Source organism: Malus sylvestris, chromosome 10, assembly GCF_916048215.2.
Source record: "Malus sylvestris chromosome 10, drMalSylv7.2, whole genome shotgun sequence".
NCBI lineage: Eukaryota > Viridiplantae > Streptophyta > Magnoliopsida > Rosales > Rosaceae > Malus > Malus sylvestris.
In genome coordinates, this window is record NC_062269.1 from 40,142,786 (window position 1) to 40,159,274 (window position 16,489).

The 16,489-nt window shown below is 37.7% G+C and overlaps 2 protein-coding genes and 1 pseudogene across 5 annotated transcripts; 2 read left to right on the forward strand and 1 right to left on the reverse strand.

Annotated features, from left to right (window-relative positions):
• Positions 1 to 4,057: 4,057 nt before the first annotated feature.
• On the reverse strand, positions 4,058 to 7,375 carry LOC126584733 (sphingosine kinase 1-like; annotated as a pseudogene).
• A 977-nt stretch (positions 7,376 to 8,352) lies between these two features.
• LOC126586056 (ribosomal RNA-processing protein 17) lies at positions 8,353 to 10,813 on the forward strand. The gene is made up of 4 exons (XM_050250761.1): positions 8,353 to 8,551; positions 8,687 to 8,792; positions 9,846 to 9,978; positions 10,328 to 10,813. The coding sequence occupies exons 1-4, from the start codon at positions 8,433 to 8,435 to the stop codon at positions 10,579 to 10,581; spliced, it is 612 nt and encodes a 203-aa protein (XP_050106718.1). The 5' UTR covers positions 8,353 to 8,432; the 3' UTR covers positions 10,582 to 10,813.
• Positions 10,814 to 11,661: 848 nt separating this feature from the next.
• LOC126586055 (calmodulin-binding protein 60 B-like) lies at positions 11,662 to 16,157 on the forward strand. 4 transcript variants are annotated; one of them, XM_050250757.1, is made up of 9 exons: positions 11,662 to 11,899; positions 12,240 to 12,394; positions 12,635 to 12,710; positions 12,950 to 13,008; positions 13,133 to 13,629; positions 13,717 to 13,877; positions 13,957 to 14,160; positions 14,499 to 14,727; positions 14,970 to 16,157. In XM_050250757.1, exons 2-9 carry the CDS (start codon positions 12,282 to 12,284, stop codon positions 15,542 to 15,544), a joined length of 1,914 nt encoding a protein of 637 aa, XP_050106714.1. In that variant the 5' UTR covers positions 11,662 to 11,899; positions 12,240 to 12,281; the 3' UTR covers positions 15,545 to 16,157. The 4 variants fall into 4 exon arrangements, with proteins under 4 accessions (XP_050106714.1, XP_050106715.1, XP_050106713.1 ...); XM_050250758.1 differs by lacking the exon at positions 11,662 to 11,899 and adding an exon at positions 11,933 to 12,122; XM_050250756.1 differs by lacking the exon at positions 11,662 to 11,899 and adding an exon at positions 11,933 to 12,110.
• The last annotated feature ends 332 nt before the right edge of the window (positions 16,158 to 16,489 follow it).

Here is a 16,489-nt window from a genome sequence, read left to right on the forward strand (position 1 = left end):
ACAAAATAAATTAGTTTTTCGGTGTTTCTAAATGATTAAGTTTGAAGTGTTTTTCTAAGTATAATTTTATCCATGCCTTACATGTGAAAACAAATAATTTTCTTATATTAAATGATGGCACATTTTGTGATGTTGTCCCGGGCTTCAAAAATCTCTAGACCCGCCCTGATAATTACATATTGATTTATGTGCCTGTAAGTTCAAGCACACTAAAAAATCTCTCCATCGAGAGGTGATCGATGACGTACGACGTGTTTTCTTGCTACATTTTTACAGATTTGGATCCCATCTAGATCCAAATTGTGGGGATCCTATGAATCTTACATTCTCATTCATCGTATATCATGCGTCTAGAAATCATTTTAAATTTTTTATTTAAAATTAAATATAAATATGACTTATTAAAAACTGATCACACGATATACAATGAAAGATTAAAATATAAGGACAAAGAGTATCCAGAGATAATCCTCATCCCATTTTTACATGCAAAGCTTGGAAGACTCGCGTGGTGCAATATGCAAAAATGAGAATAAATAAATAAATTAGTTTAATAATTTATAGGCCATGTATTGAGCTAGGGACGACAGAGACGACAGAGACAATGTATATAAAGTGATCCAAGCATTTCTCGGGTTACGATATTTGATTTGTCTATTGTCTGCGCAATAGACAAATTTATGTAAACAATTATCGATTGTGTGTTAGTAGTACGGTTTTCTTTTGACAAAAGATGGAAAAGATAATTATGCTGGGGTTTGCAACTTGGACACTCATTTTTTTCACACATATCTACACATATTTATGAGATTCATTCAGTAATTTTTTGTTTAACGATCCAAAACGTTTATGTTTTAATATATCAATCATTGTTAAAAAAATTAGAAAAATTCAAAACTATTAAAATATTTATTTGTAATGAAAAATATAAATGAACATGTTTACAAAAAAAAAATTACTATCATTGAGATCAACGAACATTTGATTTCGGATTTGAATGATTTTTGGTACATATGATCTTGAAAAACTTAAAAAATAAACGGTTGAATTATTAAAATAATTTAGAAAGTAGACCTTACAAAAAATGGTCTCCTGATTCTAACCATTATACTAAATTCATTTTTACGGGGGAGGGAGAACTTGTACTAGGTATAGAAGATAAAACATATTTCAGTAGCTAACTTAACTAAACTCAACTATGCGTTATAATAACATGCTATGATTTTTCATGTCTTACTACAATGTAGTCGATAATTAAGGTATCGTTTGGTATGCAGACGAGACGGGACGGAACGGAGAGGGAACAAAGATGCCCTCGGATGGAAACAAGGAGGAAGAAGAAAGAGACAGAGAGGTTATAATTTTGTGTTCAACAGATGTGGAACGAGTCGTTCCATGAGGGTGAGGCGGAACAAAAATTCACCCAAAATTCGTCACGTGGAACAACGCGTTCCACCCGTTTTAGGCGCACTAAACGTAGGACGGAACGCATCGTCCCACTCCATTCCATCCCGTTCCACGTACCACGTACCAAACGGTAATCGATTGAAATACGTATAGGTTAAATCATTATCAATATTTTAAAGCTTAGTTATGTGAGTCAATATTAGAGCTTAGCAAATAGTCTTCGGCCACGTCTAACAATCAACACAATATTCTGTGTTTTCTTGTTTTTTTGTTCCTAGGAGTAAGAGTAAGCCTAACAATTAAGTTTTACAATTTAGTGATCGGGTACTGACGGATAAACACATGTACATCTCTACACACAAAACACATTTTCGATTAGGAAAATGCTGGGCGATCGTGTTTATAAATTATATTTGTTGGCTATATGATATGACGGTTGATCGTTGAATTTTTTTTTAATGGGTTAAAATAAAAATTCAACTATCAACCATCACATCAGATAGTCTATAAAATATGATTCAAATAGATGATTTCTTTTCGATCTGTTTGCATGTGATAATCCACTACATGAAAACATATATAGATGTGAAACATGCAACAGATAATACCAAATAAACAGATATATATTATATATACACACTTTTGGCTTAGCTGGTTCATTTGTGAAACACCATCGATACGTAAAAATGGAAGTAAAAATTAAAAATTTAAAGAGAGGATAGGCTGAATAAAAGAGGTCAATTGCTTGGTGGTGTCTAAAGTTAAGAGTGCAGGACCATGTGTGCAGGTCCAGGATTGTATGTGTTTTGTAAGAAAACTACAAACTGAAAAGGATGATGATGGAGATATATTGCAATGTATGAAAGCAATTTGTTTTGCAAACTATAGATTAGGATTAGTATGGAGATACGCATTTTGACACACGTTTTTATAGCTCTCATTTTGTAAAATTTTCAAGGACCCAAATTATTTATATTTGAATTTAACATTCATAGATAATTTTTGACACATCGTGCGGTCATAAATCATTTAAAATTTAAAATTTAAAATTAAATATAAATAGTACTTAACAAAAACTGACCGCGCAATGTACAATAAACGGTGTGACATCCCACATCGCCTAGAGGAATGGATCATGTAAGCCTTATATGTATATTCTCATCTATACCTAGCACGAGGCATTTTGGGAGCTCACTGGCTTCGGATTCCATTGGAACTCCGAAGTTAAGCGAGTTCGCGCGAGAGTAATCCCATGATGGGTGACCCACTGGAAAGTTTTCGTCTGAGTTCCTAGAAACAAAACCGTGAGGACGTGGTTGGGGTCCAAATCGGATAATATCATGCTACGGTGTCGAGCCTGGAATGTGATGGGATCCGAGCCAGGATGTGACAAACGGTCATGATTACGGGATCCCCTAGATCCCTAGAAAAAGGATCCGAGGAGTTGATGATCTTCAATGGGTAAACAGGAAAAACAAACAAATTCAATAATCGTATAACATTACAAAATGAAAATGAAAACAAAAACCGGATAAGGTTGATAGCATCCCCTTTTGCACTCAGCATTTGACAACAATATTATGAGGTAGGAATGATTTGGACCACATGATTCAGATTTGGGTGAAGATATCCGACCGGCCTGTTGATGCTGCCACCGCACGTCATATGCACGAATCATACATAAGTAAACAACCTATGACTGATATAATTATGTGTGACATAACGACGCATTTCCTGCAATCATTGTCACGTCTTCGCCTCTAATCAAACCTTATAATTATCGTTCAACATTCTCTTTCTTAAATTCACATCTTTTTATTTATGTTTTGAACATGAATTGTGTGTCATAATTCGTAAAAAAAAAAAAAAAAAAAAAAGGGTAAATTGCCGTTTGATTCACTAGATTATTATTCAAGCAGAAATTTAAAATTGATTTTCTGAATTATTTTTTTAAGTAAATTAATACATAAATTATTTAAAATTAGTCAATTAACCCCCACCCCACCGTTATATTCTATGAAATTTTAATCACTTTGATGTTAAATAATGGCACAACTTTATTCTCAAGAGTGAATCACGTTCTGGTCACGTGACAGTATTTAACAGCAAAGTGGATGAATTTCATCGAATATGATAGTGAGAGGTTAATTGGCTAATTTCAAATAGTTCAGCGGTTAATTTACCAAAAAAAAAGTTCAAGAAGTAAATTTTAACTGGATTAATAATTCAGAAGGTCAAACGACAGTTTAAAAAAATAATTACCTGGCATATTGACTTGTATAATTTGGTAATATTATACAACGGTTGGGCCAAGGGGATAAAGAGTCAAGACTCAAAACATTTTTAGCTCATGCAACACACAATTCGATATATTATATTGGAGATTTTCTAGTATGTTTCGGAGAACTACATCAAATATAACGGTTCTAGGTTCCCATCGGACGTTAACTTTAATAGAATTTTCGTACTGACATAATGTGCATCAATCAATTTTATTAACGGAACTAGAAAAGAGTTCTCAGGTTTACATATCTAAACTGGGGAAAAATAGTCTTCCCTAGCTCGTGTTCTCAAACCGGTCTACCCTTGTGAGGTGAAATTTTTTGTGTAATGTGACGAAAGAGATAAAAAAGACAAAATACACACCCAATTATTACACAGTAGAATCTCTCATTTTTATTAAAATGAACATATGTATACATGTATTTCACTAGTGGAATACAAAATGGTCTCTGTATCTACAGCAGCGTATACATTTCTGTGCAACAATCTTATTCGAAACTAAAGAAATTGAAAAATCAAAGCAAGAGTGAAAGACAAACTGCACAGTACATCGACAGCCACCGGTGGCCATGACAACATAACTTATCAGCAAGCAAGTTGCTGAGAAAATGCCTCTTCCATCCAAATCCCTTGTATCCTCCTTGCGGCTATACGGGATGGATGAAAGCTGCCTGATTGGAATTTCTTTCTGTAACAAAAATCGAATCCGTGATAAAAAAAAAAAGAAAGAGTTTGTTTGTTCTATACTGGGGAAAACAGAGTAGCTAAACCTTGATCCACGGTTATTTGAAGTTCGTCGTACGCCATCAGTGTCTTTTGGTCACATTTGTATGCTCCTCTGCCTCTAGCCAGGACCTCGCCATCTGAGTCGATTATCCCTCCCTTAACTGGGTCCTCGGTGCGAGGACCAGGTTGCAAAATAAATGCTTTCACCTGCAGTATGTCACAAGAAACGTTATTAAGGCTTCTTATTTGCCCAAAGGTAGACAAAATCTTGAGCAATAGTAAATGCTCGAGAGTTTGATTTTGCTGACCTTGAAGTACAAGACATATGGTGATTTGATATGGCTTCCGGTGCTCAACCCAGCCATCAACGAGAGCAATGATAATTTTGGACAGGCCCTCATCAATATCACGTCTATATAACCATCTGAGAACTGCAAAGGAGCACGAATACATGTGAATTATTCGAGTTTTAAATAAACATCCCTAGAAAGTGTTAGCGGAGAAGTATCTGAAGTATATGCTACGCAATTTTACAGTCCAACCTTGGCATCAGGCGCTGCCTTTGTGTCTTCACCACCCCAAGGCACATTGTGAAGCCAGATTGAAACGAAGGGCCCCCTAATAGTTCTCCAGTCCATGCTATCCAAGTTAATATCAGGCCCCTCATAGCCATGCTGTCGAATGTTAATCGGTTCCTCTTGATTTGGAGCACATGCAATGTGTTGGTTAGCAGGTTCACTGTCATTACCGTAACTAGTAGGCTCTCCGTAAGTTTCAAAGCCCGGTGCAGGCACAAACGAAATAGATCCATGATATTGCCTCAAACGCACAATCCGTTGAACAGCCTAAAATACATAAACAATTATTATTAATTTCTTGCCATTCAAATCCATCATACACAAGCACACGAACATCTGCATTAGCAATGGAGTAATCCATTAACATAACAAATGAGAGATTTAAACTTACATAGAAATCTAGTCGAGCACTTCCCATCCACCTATACTTCTCAGACTCAATGTCAATATTTGCCACTAAACCTGAAAGCAGATAAAGCTTTATTAGGTACCTATAAAATCATTGCATTTTTCCACTATCCAGTGGTGATACTTTTCACTTACCCCATGCAAGCATCTATACACTAAAGAATTTGGTCTTCCCCTGGCATATGGTAGCTACATCCAGTGAACGCTTATGCCCTGACCGTAAAAAAAACCACAAAGAAAAATTCATTAATCAAAACAATTACCAACAGAGTAATAGAAAGGGAGGAATCATAATATTTTGAGCACAGTATAACGATAGACAGACAGCATATATAACCTCGAATAATGGCGAGAACAGCATTAGACGGTGTACAAGGTTCACCAACAGAATCCAAAAGAGATTTTGCCATTCCATTTCCAGTACCTAATGGAGAGAATCTCGTCAGAAATTAATCCTGAAAACAAAAACAGACAAATAACTATGCTTGTTTTGAAGCGCAAGCATAGAATTCACCGCTTTGCCCTCACCTTCTATAACATGAATGATCTACCTAATTATCAGAGATTTTTTTTTGCTAAATATAAAGAAATTGAGAATTAAAAGTTACGAAACCTGCAGGAACTACTCCAAGGGGGATCTTTATTGCAGCATCGCAATCCTCTCTCTCAAGGAGTCTATTTACTACCTACTAAAAAGTGCAACGCTTGTAAGAAGAAAATAGTAAAACTATGTTTACCAAATTACCGCAGCTCTCCCCGCAATCAAAATCTAACTGATTTGACGGAAAAGAGAAAAAACAAAGTTTGTCAGCGTTAGTAATTTGATTCATCAACAGCGTCATCTGCTCGATCACAACATGGCATTGCTCGTGTTTATCATGGCTGCCACCGATAACTGCAAACTAACCTCAACCAAGATTCCATCCCCACTAACACAAACAACGCCATCATACTTTGAAAGATCTAGTGTTTTAGCAACTTCCTTCGCATGTAGTTGATATCGAGTTTCTGAAAAATTCGATCAAGAAACAATTACGAAAAGGGAAACATTAACTCGACCCGCAATTCACAGATCCAAAATTCAGTATCACACATCAACTAACAACTAATAAGCAAAACATTGACGGAAATTCCTAACCTTGCAGCGTAAATTGGATGCCGGCATCCTCGAAAAGAGGTTTTACGTGATCAAGATAAATCTTTGAAGCAGATTTGCTCCCACCAAACGGATTCACAAAAACAAACAGTCTCTTTGGCCGTCCTGTGCAAAAGAGGATAAATTACCACCTATATTATCACTATATATGCAAGAAAGTAAACAATAAACCATAAGTTCATGTTATTTTCAATAATTAACCTCAATTAAGTACAAATTAGAGTAAAAGGAGCTTGATTTAGCTTGAGCTAACAAATTAGAACGAAAACAACAGAAATTCAAAAATCTCAACGGTCAAACAAGAAGAAGTCATAAGTCAACTTTTCCAAACATGCATTTAATTTTCCTGCATTTTCCTATCAACCAAACAGGACATAAGCCGATTACAAGCATACGAAAGTTACCGAGAGAATCGATGTAATCACGGAGCTTCTGGCACCAGAGCCGGTGCGATTCCTCAAAGAGAGGCTTGAACACCAAGTCCTTCCGCGCCACAGCTCCTCTGCTCGCGGCGCAGCAGATTCCAGCTCGGCCTTCCCCACTAAAGCTCTTATCCTAATCTTCGGGCCTTCTGCCGCGAACCCGAGGACCTCCTTCTCGACTATCAAGCTCCGGTGACCTCTCTGCGACCACTGGAGCACTCCGTCGGAGAATAGAGTCACCGGTGTAACAACGCCGTTTATGAGAACCCGGTCGGAGATAAGGGATTCTGGTGGAGCGGACTCGGGTACGCGTCCGGGTCGGTCCATGTTTGGCTTGTAGTTCAAGTCTTCGAATCGTTGAGGGGTTCTTTGTTTGGGTGAGCCTGAAAATGTGTGACGTGGAATTTTATGTGCTGGTTGGCGGAGAAACGGGTTCGGTTGGATGAAGCGAATCGGGTCTGATGTGAACTGAACTTGGTTTGCAAATTAAATAAAATTACAAAAAAACCAGGAAAACTGAAATTTGTTCGTTGTACTGTATTGAGCTTTTGTAGGTTTCACAAAAGATAAAGCAAAGAGGCGTTGGACCCAAAGTTATTTTATAATCGCGTTGTCGGATGACTTGTAAGTTAGAGCTCGTTTAGATTTGTTTTTAAAATGATTGAAAACGTTTTTTATGAAAATGGTTTTGAAACCAATTATTAGTAAAAATGCAAGTAAATCCTAAAAAAACATTTAAAATGTTTCTTGGAAGAAACACATAATTGATGCTTATTGCAGAAAGCACTTCAAGTGCTTTTGGATTCCAAAAGCATTTTCTTTAAAGATTCTAAAAGCATTTTCTTTAAAAGCACTTTCAGTCATTCTAAAAACACATCCAAACGAGTCATTAGTAGCGAAAAACAAAATGCAAATGACTTTTTATAGTAGTGGCGGATATTTTTTTTTTTAACAAACAATTTATCTAATTAAGGGTAAATTTTTTTTAAACAAATGATATTATCTACATTAGTAGTTGGGAGAATTGGTTAAGCCTCTAAACATGCTAGTAATAATGTGGTTCAAATTGAAATTCGCCTTTAGCGAGAATTGAAGTTAAATCCTCTCACTTACAAGTAAAAAAGAATGACACTAAACTATGATACTAAGTGACGGTAAAAATTAATTATGTATACGCATTCCCGTGACGGTTCCATCTCTCTTCTTTCTAACAACTAACAATTTAAACTAATAACACTATTGTTTGTAAAAAAAAAAAAAAATCGTTTGGGCTTAGGGTTCATAGAAAACATAGCCATCTATTTTGGGCTGGATATTCAAATCCAATTATAATTTTGGTCGAGACCAATCTACTGAACCTAGTTCCGTCTACCAAAGAAAACGAACGCGAACCGGCCTCTTGAACCACAAGCCTAAACACGTTGGCGCAGTAAAAGCAGCGCTGATTCTGCAATGGCGGGCAAGGTTGTAGAGGAAGCGATTCCGGCCGTAAATCCCCGAGGTTCTTACATAAAGAAGAGGGCTCTAAAAAACAAAGCTCTCGCCGTCACGTTCAACGAGAAAGACCTCAGGTAGTAAAAACCGCCATCACAAAATTTGCTCAGTGATGAAATCTAAGTCCCGAAATTTTGTTTCTTTTCGCGTTTTCTGAATTGGGTTTTTTGAATTTTTGGGTTTTGATGCTTGCTTGTTTTGAGTTTGTGAAGCGATTTCGTGTCTGGGTTTCACAAGAGGAAGAAGAAGAGGAGAAAGGAAGCTGAGCAGAAGCAAGGGGAGGCGCTGCGGCGGAAGCGTCTCGAGCTGCGCAAAAAGGTTGGAATTTGTGGCTGTTTTTTGACCGTTTGATTGCCTCTTTTGCGTAGTGTATAGCTTGTTTACTGCTCATTGGATTTTGATAGTTGATTGATATGGTTTTTAATCTCATTGTTGCGAAAAGCTGGTGTCTTTGCAAGAGGAATTACATTGAAAAAGCAAAAAGAAAAAATTTTCGGGATGAGATTTTAACCCGAAAGAACTTTCATTCGGGATTAAATCAAAATGAGAACTTTTCTTATTGACCTTAAGTGATTTACAAGACAAGTGTTAGTAACACTACAAGTTTTAGGTTTAAGATGTGGGGGGTAGCTGTTGGTTAATATTCTAGCACTTCTCCTCGTGTTTCTGCCTCCCCCGACAGTTAGGGAGCCGAACACAGGAGTTTGATATCCATTTGGGGGAGAGACATGTACAAGATTGAAGATTCAACTCAAGATGTCCTAACTCTGATACCAGGATAAATTTTATTGATTGACCGCTATTTATGTCGTTCTGGAGCATAAGATTTAGTTGTTAGGATGTAGGTCAAGTACTGTTTTGTACTATGAAAGAAACTTACTATAGTGCAGAAGAATGACCTCCTAGTAGGATGGTAGTTACTGTTTAGGGTTCCTGCTGCTGGAGGTTTACCAGAGGTTTTATGCTGGAAAAAGCTATGTAAAATTGATTTTTATGCCAAAAAACTGGAATTTGTAACCAACGTAAAAATCTTATTCTCGTGCCGGAGACATCTTTCACAATAGAAATCAGAAGAGATTGCCATGTGAACATACATGATAGAGGTAATGCTTCTAAGCATGTTCTCTCAGGCAGCTAAGGCATATTGGTCACCTTATGCAAGTGCTTTGACCTTAGGTTCCATTGGTTTCTTAAATCATTTTCACTCAATAATTCTTGAATGTTGTAGGCACAAGGATTTGTATTTATGGCGGTGTGGGGAATGGGGAAGAGGGTTAAAACTGGTCCATTTCTTTTATATATATGTTCATCCCTTTTTACGTTTTTTTTTTTTTTTTAAAAACAAATCGAAGTTGGTTACTTTTGTTGCAGAGGAGACTAGAAAAGGAACTGGTTCTTAATGGTGGGATTACCCCAGCCACTGATACAGCAGCTGATGAGGTTGATGAGGGTGATGAGGACCATGAGGATGATGAAGATAGTGAGCCAGCTGTACCAATTTCTGGTATTTTCGAAAACTTTGTTCCGAACTAGATACAAATATAAATTTAAGCTACCGTCATGTGTCACTCAGTACCTAGTACATTAAGCATTCATGTCCAACTATACTGGGTACTCTTGTGCTACCATCCCCTTGCAGTCTATAACCTTGCAGTGTTAAGTTTCATTGGTTGTTTTGGTTCAGTGAGACAGTGTTGGTTTGCGAATTTTATACGATATCTCAACACTAAATCACAGCTACATAGTCGGCATCAATTCTCTATTAGATTTCGGAAATCTTTGTTCATTATACTGTAATGGTTCAGCTTATCGTCAATCACAATTTGAGTTTGACCCCTTTGTTATTGCTCAAGGTACAACGACTTATGACAATGGCGAGATGAAAGTCGTTGTGACAACAAGTGAGATTTCTCGAGAGGAGGAAAGTGATCCAGACGAAAAGCCAGAGGCAGCACTACCAGAATCAGTCGGAGCTTCTAAAAAACACAAGATACCAGTGAAAAAGACCAAACCTCTGAAAAAAGCTGCAAAGCGTAAATCCCGGCCCAAGCTACAACGGAAAAGAGATAAAAGGAAGGGAACAAAACCGGCCAAGAACAAGCGCTAGCCATCGGTCTTCCATATTGCGAGGCTGTAGGATCAGCTTGTCTTTCCTATGTAGAATCATGAAGCACATGAGATAAGCTGACCAGAAGTTCCATTTCGGTACATTTGGAGTGACCCTTCGGTTGAGGATCACGCTTTTAGCTGCGTACTGCCCGTGTTTTTGTATTAAACCTTTGATTGAGTGGGATGTTTTACATCATCCGCTTCTGCATAATCTCTTATTTTTCTCATCATCTAGGCGTCTTTGTTTAAAGTCATAATTAGTATTGGTTTGGTATCGATGTGCTTTTATAAAAAAATGGGTATAAAAAAAAGTTGAGCTTAAAAAGGTGTTTGGTAAACACTTAAAAATAGCTTATTTTCATAGTTTTTGGTTAAAAAAAAAGCTGAAAACAAGAAACAGCAAAAATGAGCTTATTCTCACAGCACAGTAGAAATAGTTTTTTTTTTTTCAAAGCATAGCAATATCAAATCAAACTTTAATCTAATGATCGAAGAAAATCATTACACATAAGACATGACATATCTAAATATGAAGTTGCTTAGGATTTGTTTGGAAGTGTTTTTAAAATGACTGAAACTGTTTTTAGTGAAAATGTCCTTGAAACCAATCTTTGATAAAAACTCAAGTGGATCCAAGGAAAAAGTGTTTTAAGTTTTTCTTGTAAAAAATACTACATGCTGCTTCTTTCAAAAAACATTTAAAGTGTTTTTAGAAAATTAATTTCACTTTTCAGTTATTTTAAAAATACTTTTAAACAAATCCTTAATTATTAGTATCACTGTATAGGAGATTTTTTTTTTAATTAAAAGTAAAATATCTTAGATTTGATTTCGGTGAATTACACCATTTAAACTATATAAGACACTAAATCATAATTTATAAATAGTTTAGTGTCGATTTAGCCGTCGTCGAATTGTGTATATGATTAAAAATTTGTAATCATGTGTTTGTGTAACTGACATTAACCAGTGTATTTGTGAAACATACAGATCCTCCGGTCACGTGGTCGAATCCATAAAAAGAATCAAAAGATTCCCAAACTTCAACCGTTCCAACGGTCCCGATCCTCCGATCGCCTCCCTTAGAAGATCTCAGCCGCCGACCAGAGGCAGCAAGAGATTCGCCACTGTTTGGATCGAGAGAAAATGCGAGAAAATTTAAAAAGAAAGAGAAAGAAAATACAAAATCGCGAGCGAGCACTGAGACAAAAAAGCCTCTTTTTCTCTGTTTAGTTGTTTCAGAGACGCTACCGAGCGGGAAAGTTCGCCGACGCTTCGCGGAAACTTCTCGGATTCCTCTGTCAAACATTTTTCACGTACATTTTTTTTTCTCACTTTTTCCCGCTCGCCTTTTCCTACTTTTCCTTTTTTCCTTATCCGAAATTCGGTTCCGCACGTACCGCACATGGAATAAAGCGGAGGGCCACTTGTGTTTTTGGATCAGATTTTGCTGTTTGGCTGCTCGGAAAACGGAAGACAATTGGAATCCGAGTCGTGTTTTGGACTTTTGTTTGTTTGTTTGTTGGTGTGCGTGTCTGCGTATGAGAAATGGAATTTTAAATTTTGAATTCTGAATCTTCACGTTAAAGTGAAAGTTAGCTCCGAGTGATTTGGAAGTTTTTGTGTGATTGTTTTTTTTCCTTTTCACTTTCTCAGCAACCAAACAGGAGGTTGAGGTTTTGAAAACGGTGAAAGAAGATGCAGACGAGGTACATGGAGAGATCCAACAGTATGGCGAGGGAGAAGCGAAGTTTGGATTCGTCTTCAGCTGAAGAAGGCCAGCCGAATAGGAAACGTCCTGCTCTCGCCAGGTGACTTTTTCTTTCTGTTCAAAGAAAACTTAGCTTTCGACGTAATTATAACTGATTTGTAAATTCAGCTGAAACGTATATCTGGATATGAAATTGTTCAAGATATTGTGTTAAATTTGCGAAACAGTGTAGCTTGAAGACTTGAACCGACGAATTTATAATCCCGTAATGAATTGAATGTCTTATCAATGATGAATGTGGTGAAAATGTCGATTATTGAGAATGCTCAACTTAATGCAGTGTAATCGTTGAAGCTCTCAAGGTGGATAGTCTGCAAAAGCTTTGCTCGTCATTGGAGCCGATTCTGCGTAGAGTTGTAAGACTTTCTAGTTTTCTTGTGGACTTTTTGTTTTATAATCTGTCACTGGATAGTAGATAGAAGAGGTAATATAAGTCATAAGGACTCTTGATAATGTATTGGTGTGTATGACTTCATAATTACTTGAAAAAAGTTTAATGCATGCCTAATGAACAGGATTTGATCCTTTGATATGTGCATACGCCATACGGTGTTTGAAGCATTGGTTGGTGTTTCTTACTTATTTTGGTGAACAGGTTAGCGAAGAGGTGGAGCGTGCTTTAGCAAAATTAGGCCCTGCCAAGCTTACTGGAAGGTGTCAACCCTTTTCACCCCTTATGTGTTAACGGGTTATGATCCGTGGTTGTTTCCTTTTTTCATTTAATCAGTGCTGATGCCTCCATGTCAATAGTTTGTTCTTATAATGGGTTTAAAAATAGCAGGTCTTCTCCTAAACAAATTGAAGGGCCAAATGGAAGAAACTTGCAGCTGCATTTTATATCCAAGTTGTCCCTTCCTCTTTTTACTGGCGGAAAAGTAGAAGGGGAGTGGGGTTCTGCAATCTCTATTGTCTTGATTGATGCAAATACAAAACACGTTGTGACATCAGGTCCGGAGTCTGCAGTGAAATTAGACATTGTTGTGCTTGAAGGTGATTTTAACAACGAGGATGATGAGAACTGGACTCAAGAAGAATTTGAGAGCCATGTGGTGAAAGAGCGTGAAGGAAAGAGGCCACTTCTTACTGGGGATGTGCAAGTTACACTGAAGGAAGGTGTAGGAACACTAGGGGAATTGACATTTACCGATAACTCTAGCTGGATTAGGAGCAGGAAGTTTAGGCTAGGACTGAAAGTTGCTTCAGGCAATTGCGACAACATTCGTATACGGGAAGCAAAAACAGAAGCCATCACTGTTAAGGATCACCGTGGGGAATGTGAGTTAATAATTAGTGTTATTTAATATTTCCTTTTTTAGTTGAATAAAAATCAACATGGTAAGTTTTCTTTTGGTTTCTTTACAGTGTACAAGAAACACTACCCACCTTTGTTACATGATGAGGTCTGGAGATTAGAGAAAATTGGAAAAGATGGATCATTCCACAAGAGGCTGAATAAAGCTGGAATTGTTACAGTTGAAGACTTCCTACGACTTGTGGTTAGAGACTCGCAGAGACTGCGGAATGTAAGATTTTGGAATTTGTTTGTCAAGTTCATATTTTGAAAATGCTATTCCTAATTATTTTTATGCCCATTTGTCATAGATTCTTGGAAGTGGCATGTCAAATAAGATGTGGGATGGACTCATACAGCATGCAAAAACTTGTCTTCTTGGTGGGAAACACTATGTCTATTATCTTGAGGATGCAAGGAATGTTGGTGTTGTTTTTAACAATATCTACGAGTTGAGCGGCCTAATTACCGATGAACACTTTTACTCTGCTGATTCTCTCTCGGAAACTCAGAAGGTATGTGACCGTCTGGTTTCTCTGTCTTTTCTTTTTTTGTTTCTCTTTTATAGTGCCTTGATTTGGTATCCTGTTCCATCTTATGGTGGGGTGGCGCTACTAGTTAAATGTCGCAAAGCATGTAAACTTAATGAGACAGAATCCATTTTCTCCATAGAGGCTGTTTTTTCACACTGAAGAAATTCAGTCCATATGCATTTACTCTTTTATCCGTAAACAACACTCTTTTCTCCCGAGCAGGTTGACCTTCCTGGTTAATGTATCTAAAATGATACAAAGCAGTGATGAGCCATGACCCCTCAAAGTGGTTGAATTGTGAAGTGTTGTGTTTCTTACAGGTCTGCGTGGACGGTTTGGTTAAAAAGGCATATGACAACTGGATGCATGTTATGGAGTATGATGGAAAATCTCTTCTAGGCCATAAAAATTCAGATGTTTCTCTACCTGAGGTCCCAATGGCCTCGCAAGATTATCCAAACTCATGTGATCAGCAGTTCACCCTACCTAGCCTGCCAGCTTCAGTTTCTTCACAACCGCCTCCTATGGATTCCGGCCTAAACGTGGGAGGTATATATATACGTCTTCTTTATTTTATTTCCACAAAATAATTATATCCAATTACTAAAATTTAATCCTGAGCCTCTCGGACTGAAGCCCGGGGGTCATTGTACACAAATAAGAATTTTCGGTGCTTGCATTACTCTTCAAATATCACGGTACCAACCTGAAAATTTTGATTTTCAGAAGTGTGGTTTGTGTGTTTTGGATTAACTTCCGTTGCTAATGTGTGAATTCTCTCCTCTCTCTAGGTTATAATGATGGCATGGCTGCCAGATTCTCAATACAGTCGCAGAATGGAAATCTGAATGCTCCAATTCAGCTCGATGGCTTGTCATTTCCTCAACAGAATCAGCTGCCTAGCATTTCGAACCAGGCGCATTTTCAAAGAAATGAAAACATGCTTTCCCTTGGTCCACTACAGTCGTCCACATCAGGGTTCCAGAATATCGGCACATCCAATCTTTCTTCTTATAGGGGAGTCGAGGACCTCTTCCCAGAGGAAGAAATTCGTATGAGGAGCAATGAGATTCTCGAAAATGAAGATATGCAGCATCTGCTTCGTGTCATTAACATGGGCGGTCAGGGTCAAGGCCACAGTTATGGTCATTCCTCCACGAACGTCACTGAAGACAATTATCCTTATTCGTCACCATACATCCCCACTCCACAAGCGAACTACAGTATTGATGATGATCAGAGCCGTTCACCTGGGAAAGCTGTTGTTGGCTGGCTCAAGCTCAAGGCAGCGCTTAGATGGGGCATATTCGTCAGAAAGAAGGCTGCTGAGAGACGGGCTCAGCTTGTTGAGTTGGATGATTTGTAAATATCACATGGACGAGGCAAAGTTGATCCGATGTTGGTGTCTCTAGGCTTCATTTCTCCGCTGCCTGCCTGCCTTATTCCTGTCACGCTGCAGTTTCTGACTGAGAGTACTATGGTCGTGGACATTAATTGGCAGGTACAACCTCAAGCTCGAGCTCTCATGACGCTTCTTGAATATAAGCCACCGTCATCTTGGGACATCTTCGTGCTTGTACGGTTCATGTGCAGTCAGCTAATGTCTTCCATCGACACCTTGCTTTACCGTTGTGTTTTACTGCAAAGGGTGTTTAACAACATTCATGATTGCAAGTTCCGAAACCAACGCACGTTGAGCTGTTTCAACTGAAGGCCGCTCCTACGAGACTAGCAAGATTTCGGCTGGGAATTGTTCCTGCGGCCAGAGAGAGCCAAGGGTTTTTTCATGTTTACGTTTCCACGTAGTTGTGGCGGTTATGTTAGTTAAAATTGTGGCGTCAACTTCCGACACCAGCAATAAGAAGTTTTATGTTGATTTATATTCAATGTACTATCAGAGCTTCCGACGTTTTTTTGTTGTTGTCAAACTAAATACACTCTATTAATAAAATGGAAAACTAATGAAAAGGGCTTGAAAATATTGAGTTTTAATGACAAGGACAAAATAAAGGATAAAATGAATAATACCATGATTGACTTTTTAGTGTAAAAATATGATTTTTCGTTAAAGTAAACAACAATGGGAGCTTTTCGTTAAAGTTTTCTTAATAAAAAGGCTACAACAAGATACAAAAGGCAGTCCAAAGTAACCAAGTACAAGTAAAGCTACAACAAAGAAAATACGATGAAAAGGCCCAAAAGTAGCCAGCTTACAACAAGGAAAACCAAGATCTGAAATACTATTTGCCTCCACCGAAACAGCTGCGCTTCCATAAAAAAGTCGCCATCACCACCAAGAAGAACTCATGAA

What these genes read in the sequence shown, in the direction of transcription:
- LOC126586056 (XM_050250761.1), top strand. Translation starts at nt 8,433, where the DNA reads ATGGCGGGCAAGGTTGTAGAGGAAGCGATTCCGGCCGTAAATCCCCGA. An exon ending in TTCAACGAGAAAGACCTCAG is followed by an intron (nt 8,552 to 8,686) that starts GTAGTAAAAACC and finishes GAGTTTGTGAAG; the next exon opens with CGATTTCGTGTCTGGGTTTC. An exon ending in GTCTCGAGCTGCGCAAAAAG is followed by an intron (nt 8,793 to 9,845) that starts GTTGGAATTTGT and finishes CTTTTGTTGCAG; the next exon opens with AGGAGACTAGAAAAGGAACT.
- LOC126586055 (XM_050250757.1), top strand. Translation starts at nt 12,282, where the DNA reads ATGCAGACGAGGTACATGGAGAGATCCAACAGTATGGCGAGGGAGAAG. An exon ending in ACTCGCAGAGACTGCGGAAT is followed by an intron (nt 13,878 to 13,956) that starts GTAAGATTTTGG and finishes CATTTGTCATAG; the next exon opens with ATTCTTGGAAGTGGCATGTC. An exon ending in TTCCGGCCTAAACGTGGGAG is followed by an intron (nt 14,728 to 14,969) that starts GTATATATATAC and finishes TCCTCTCTCTAG; the next exon opens with GTTATAATGATGGCATGGCT.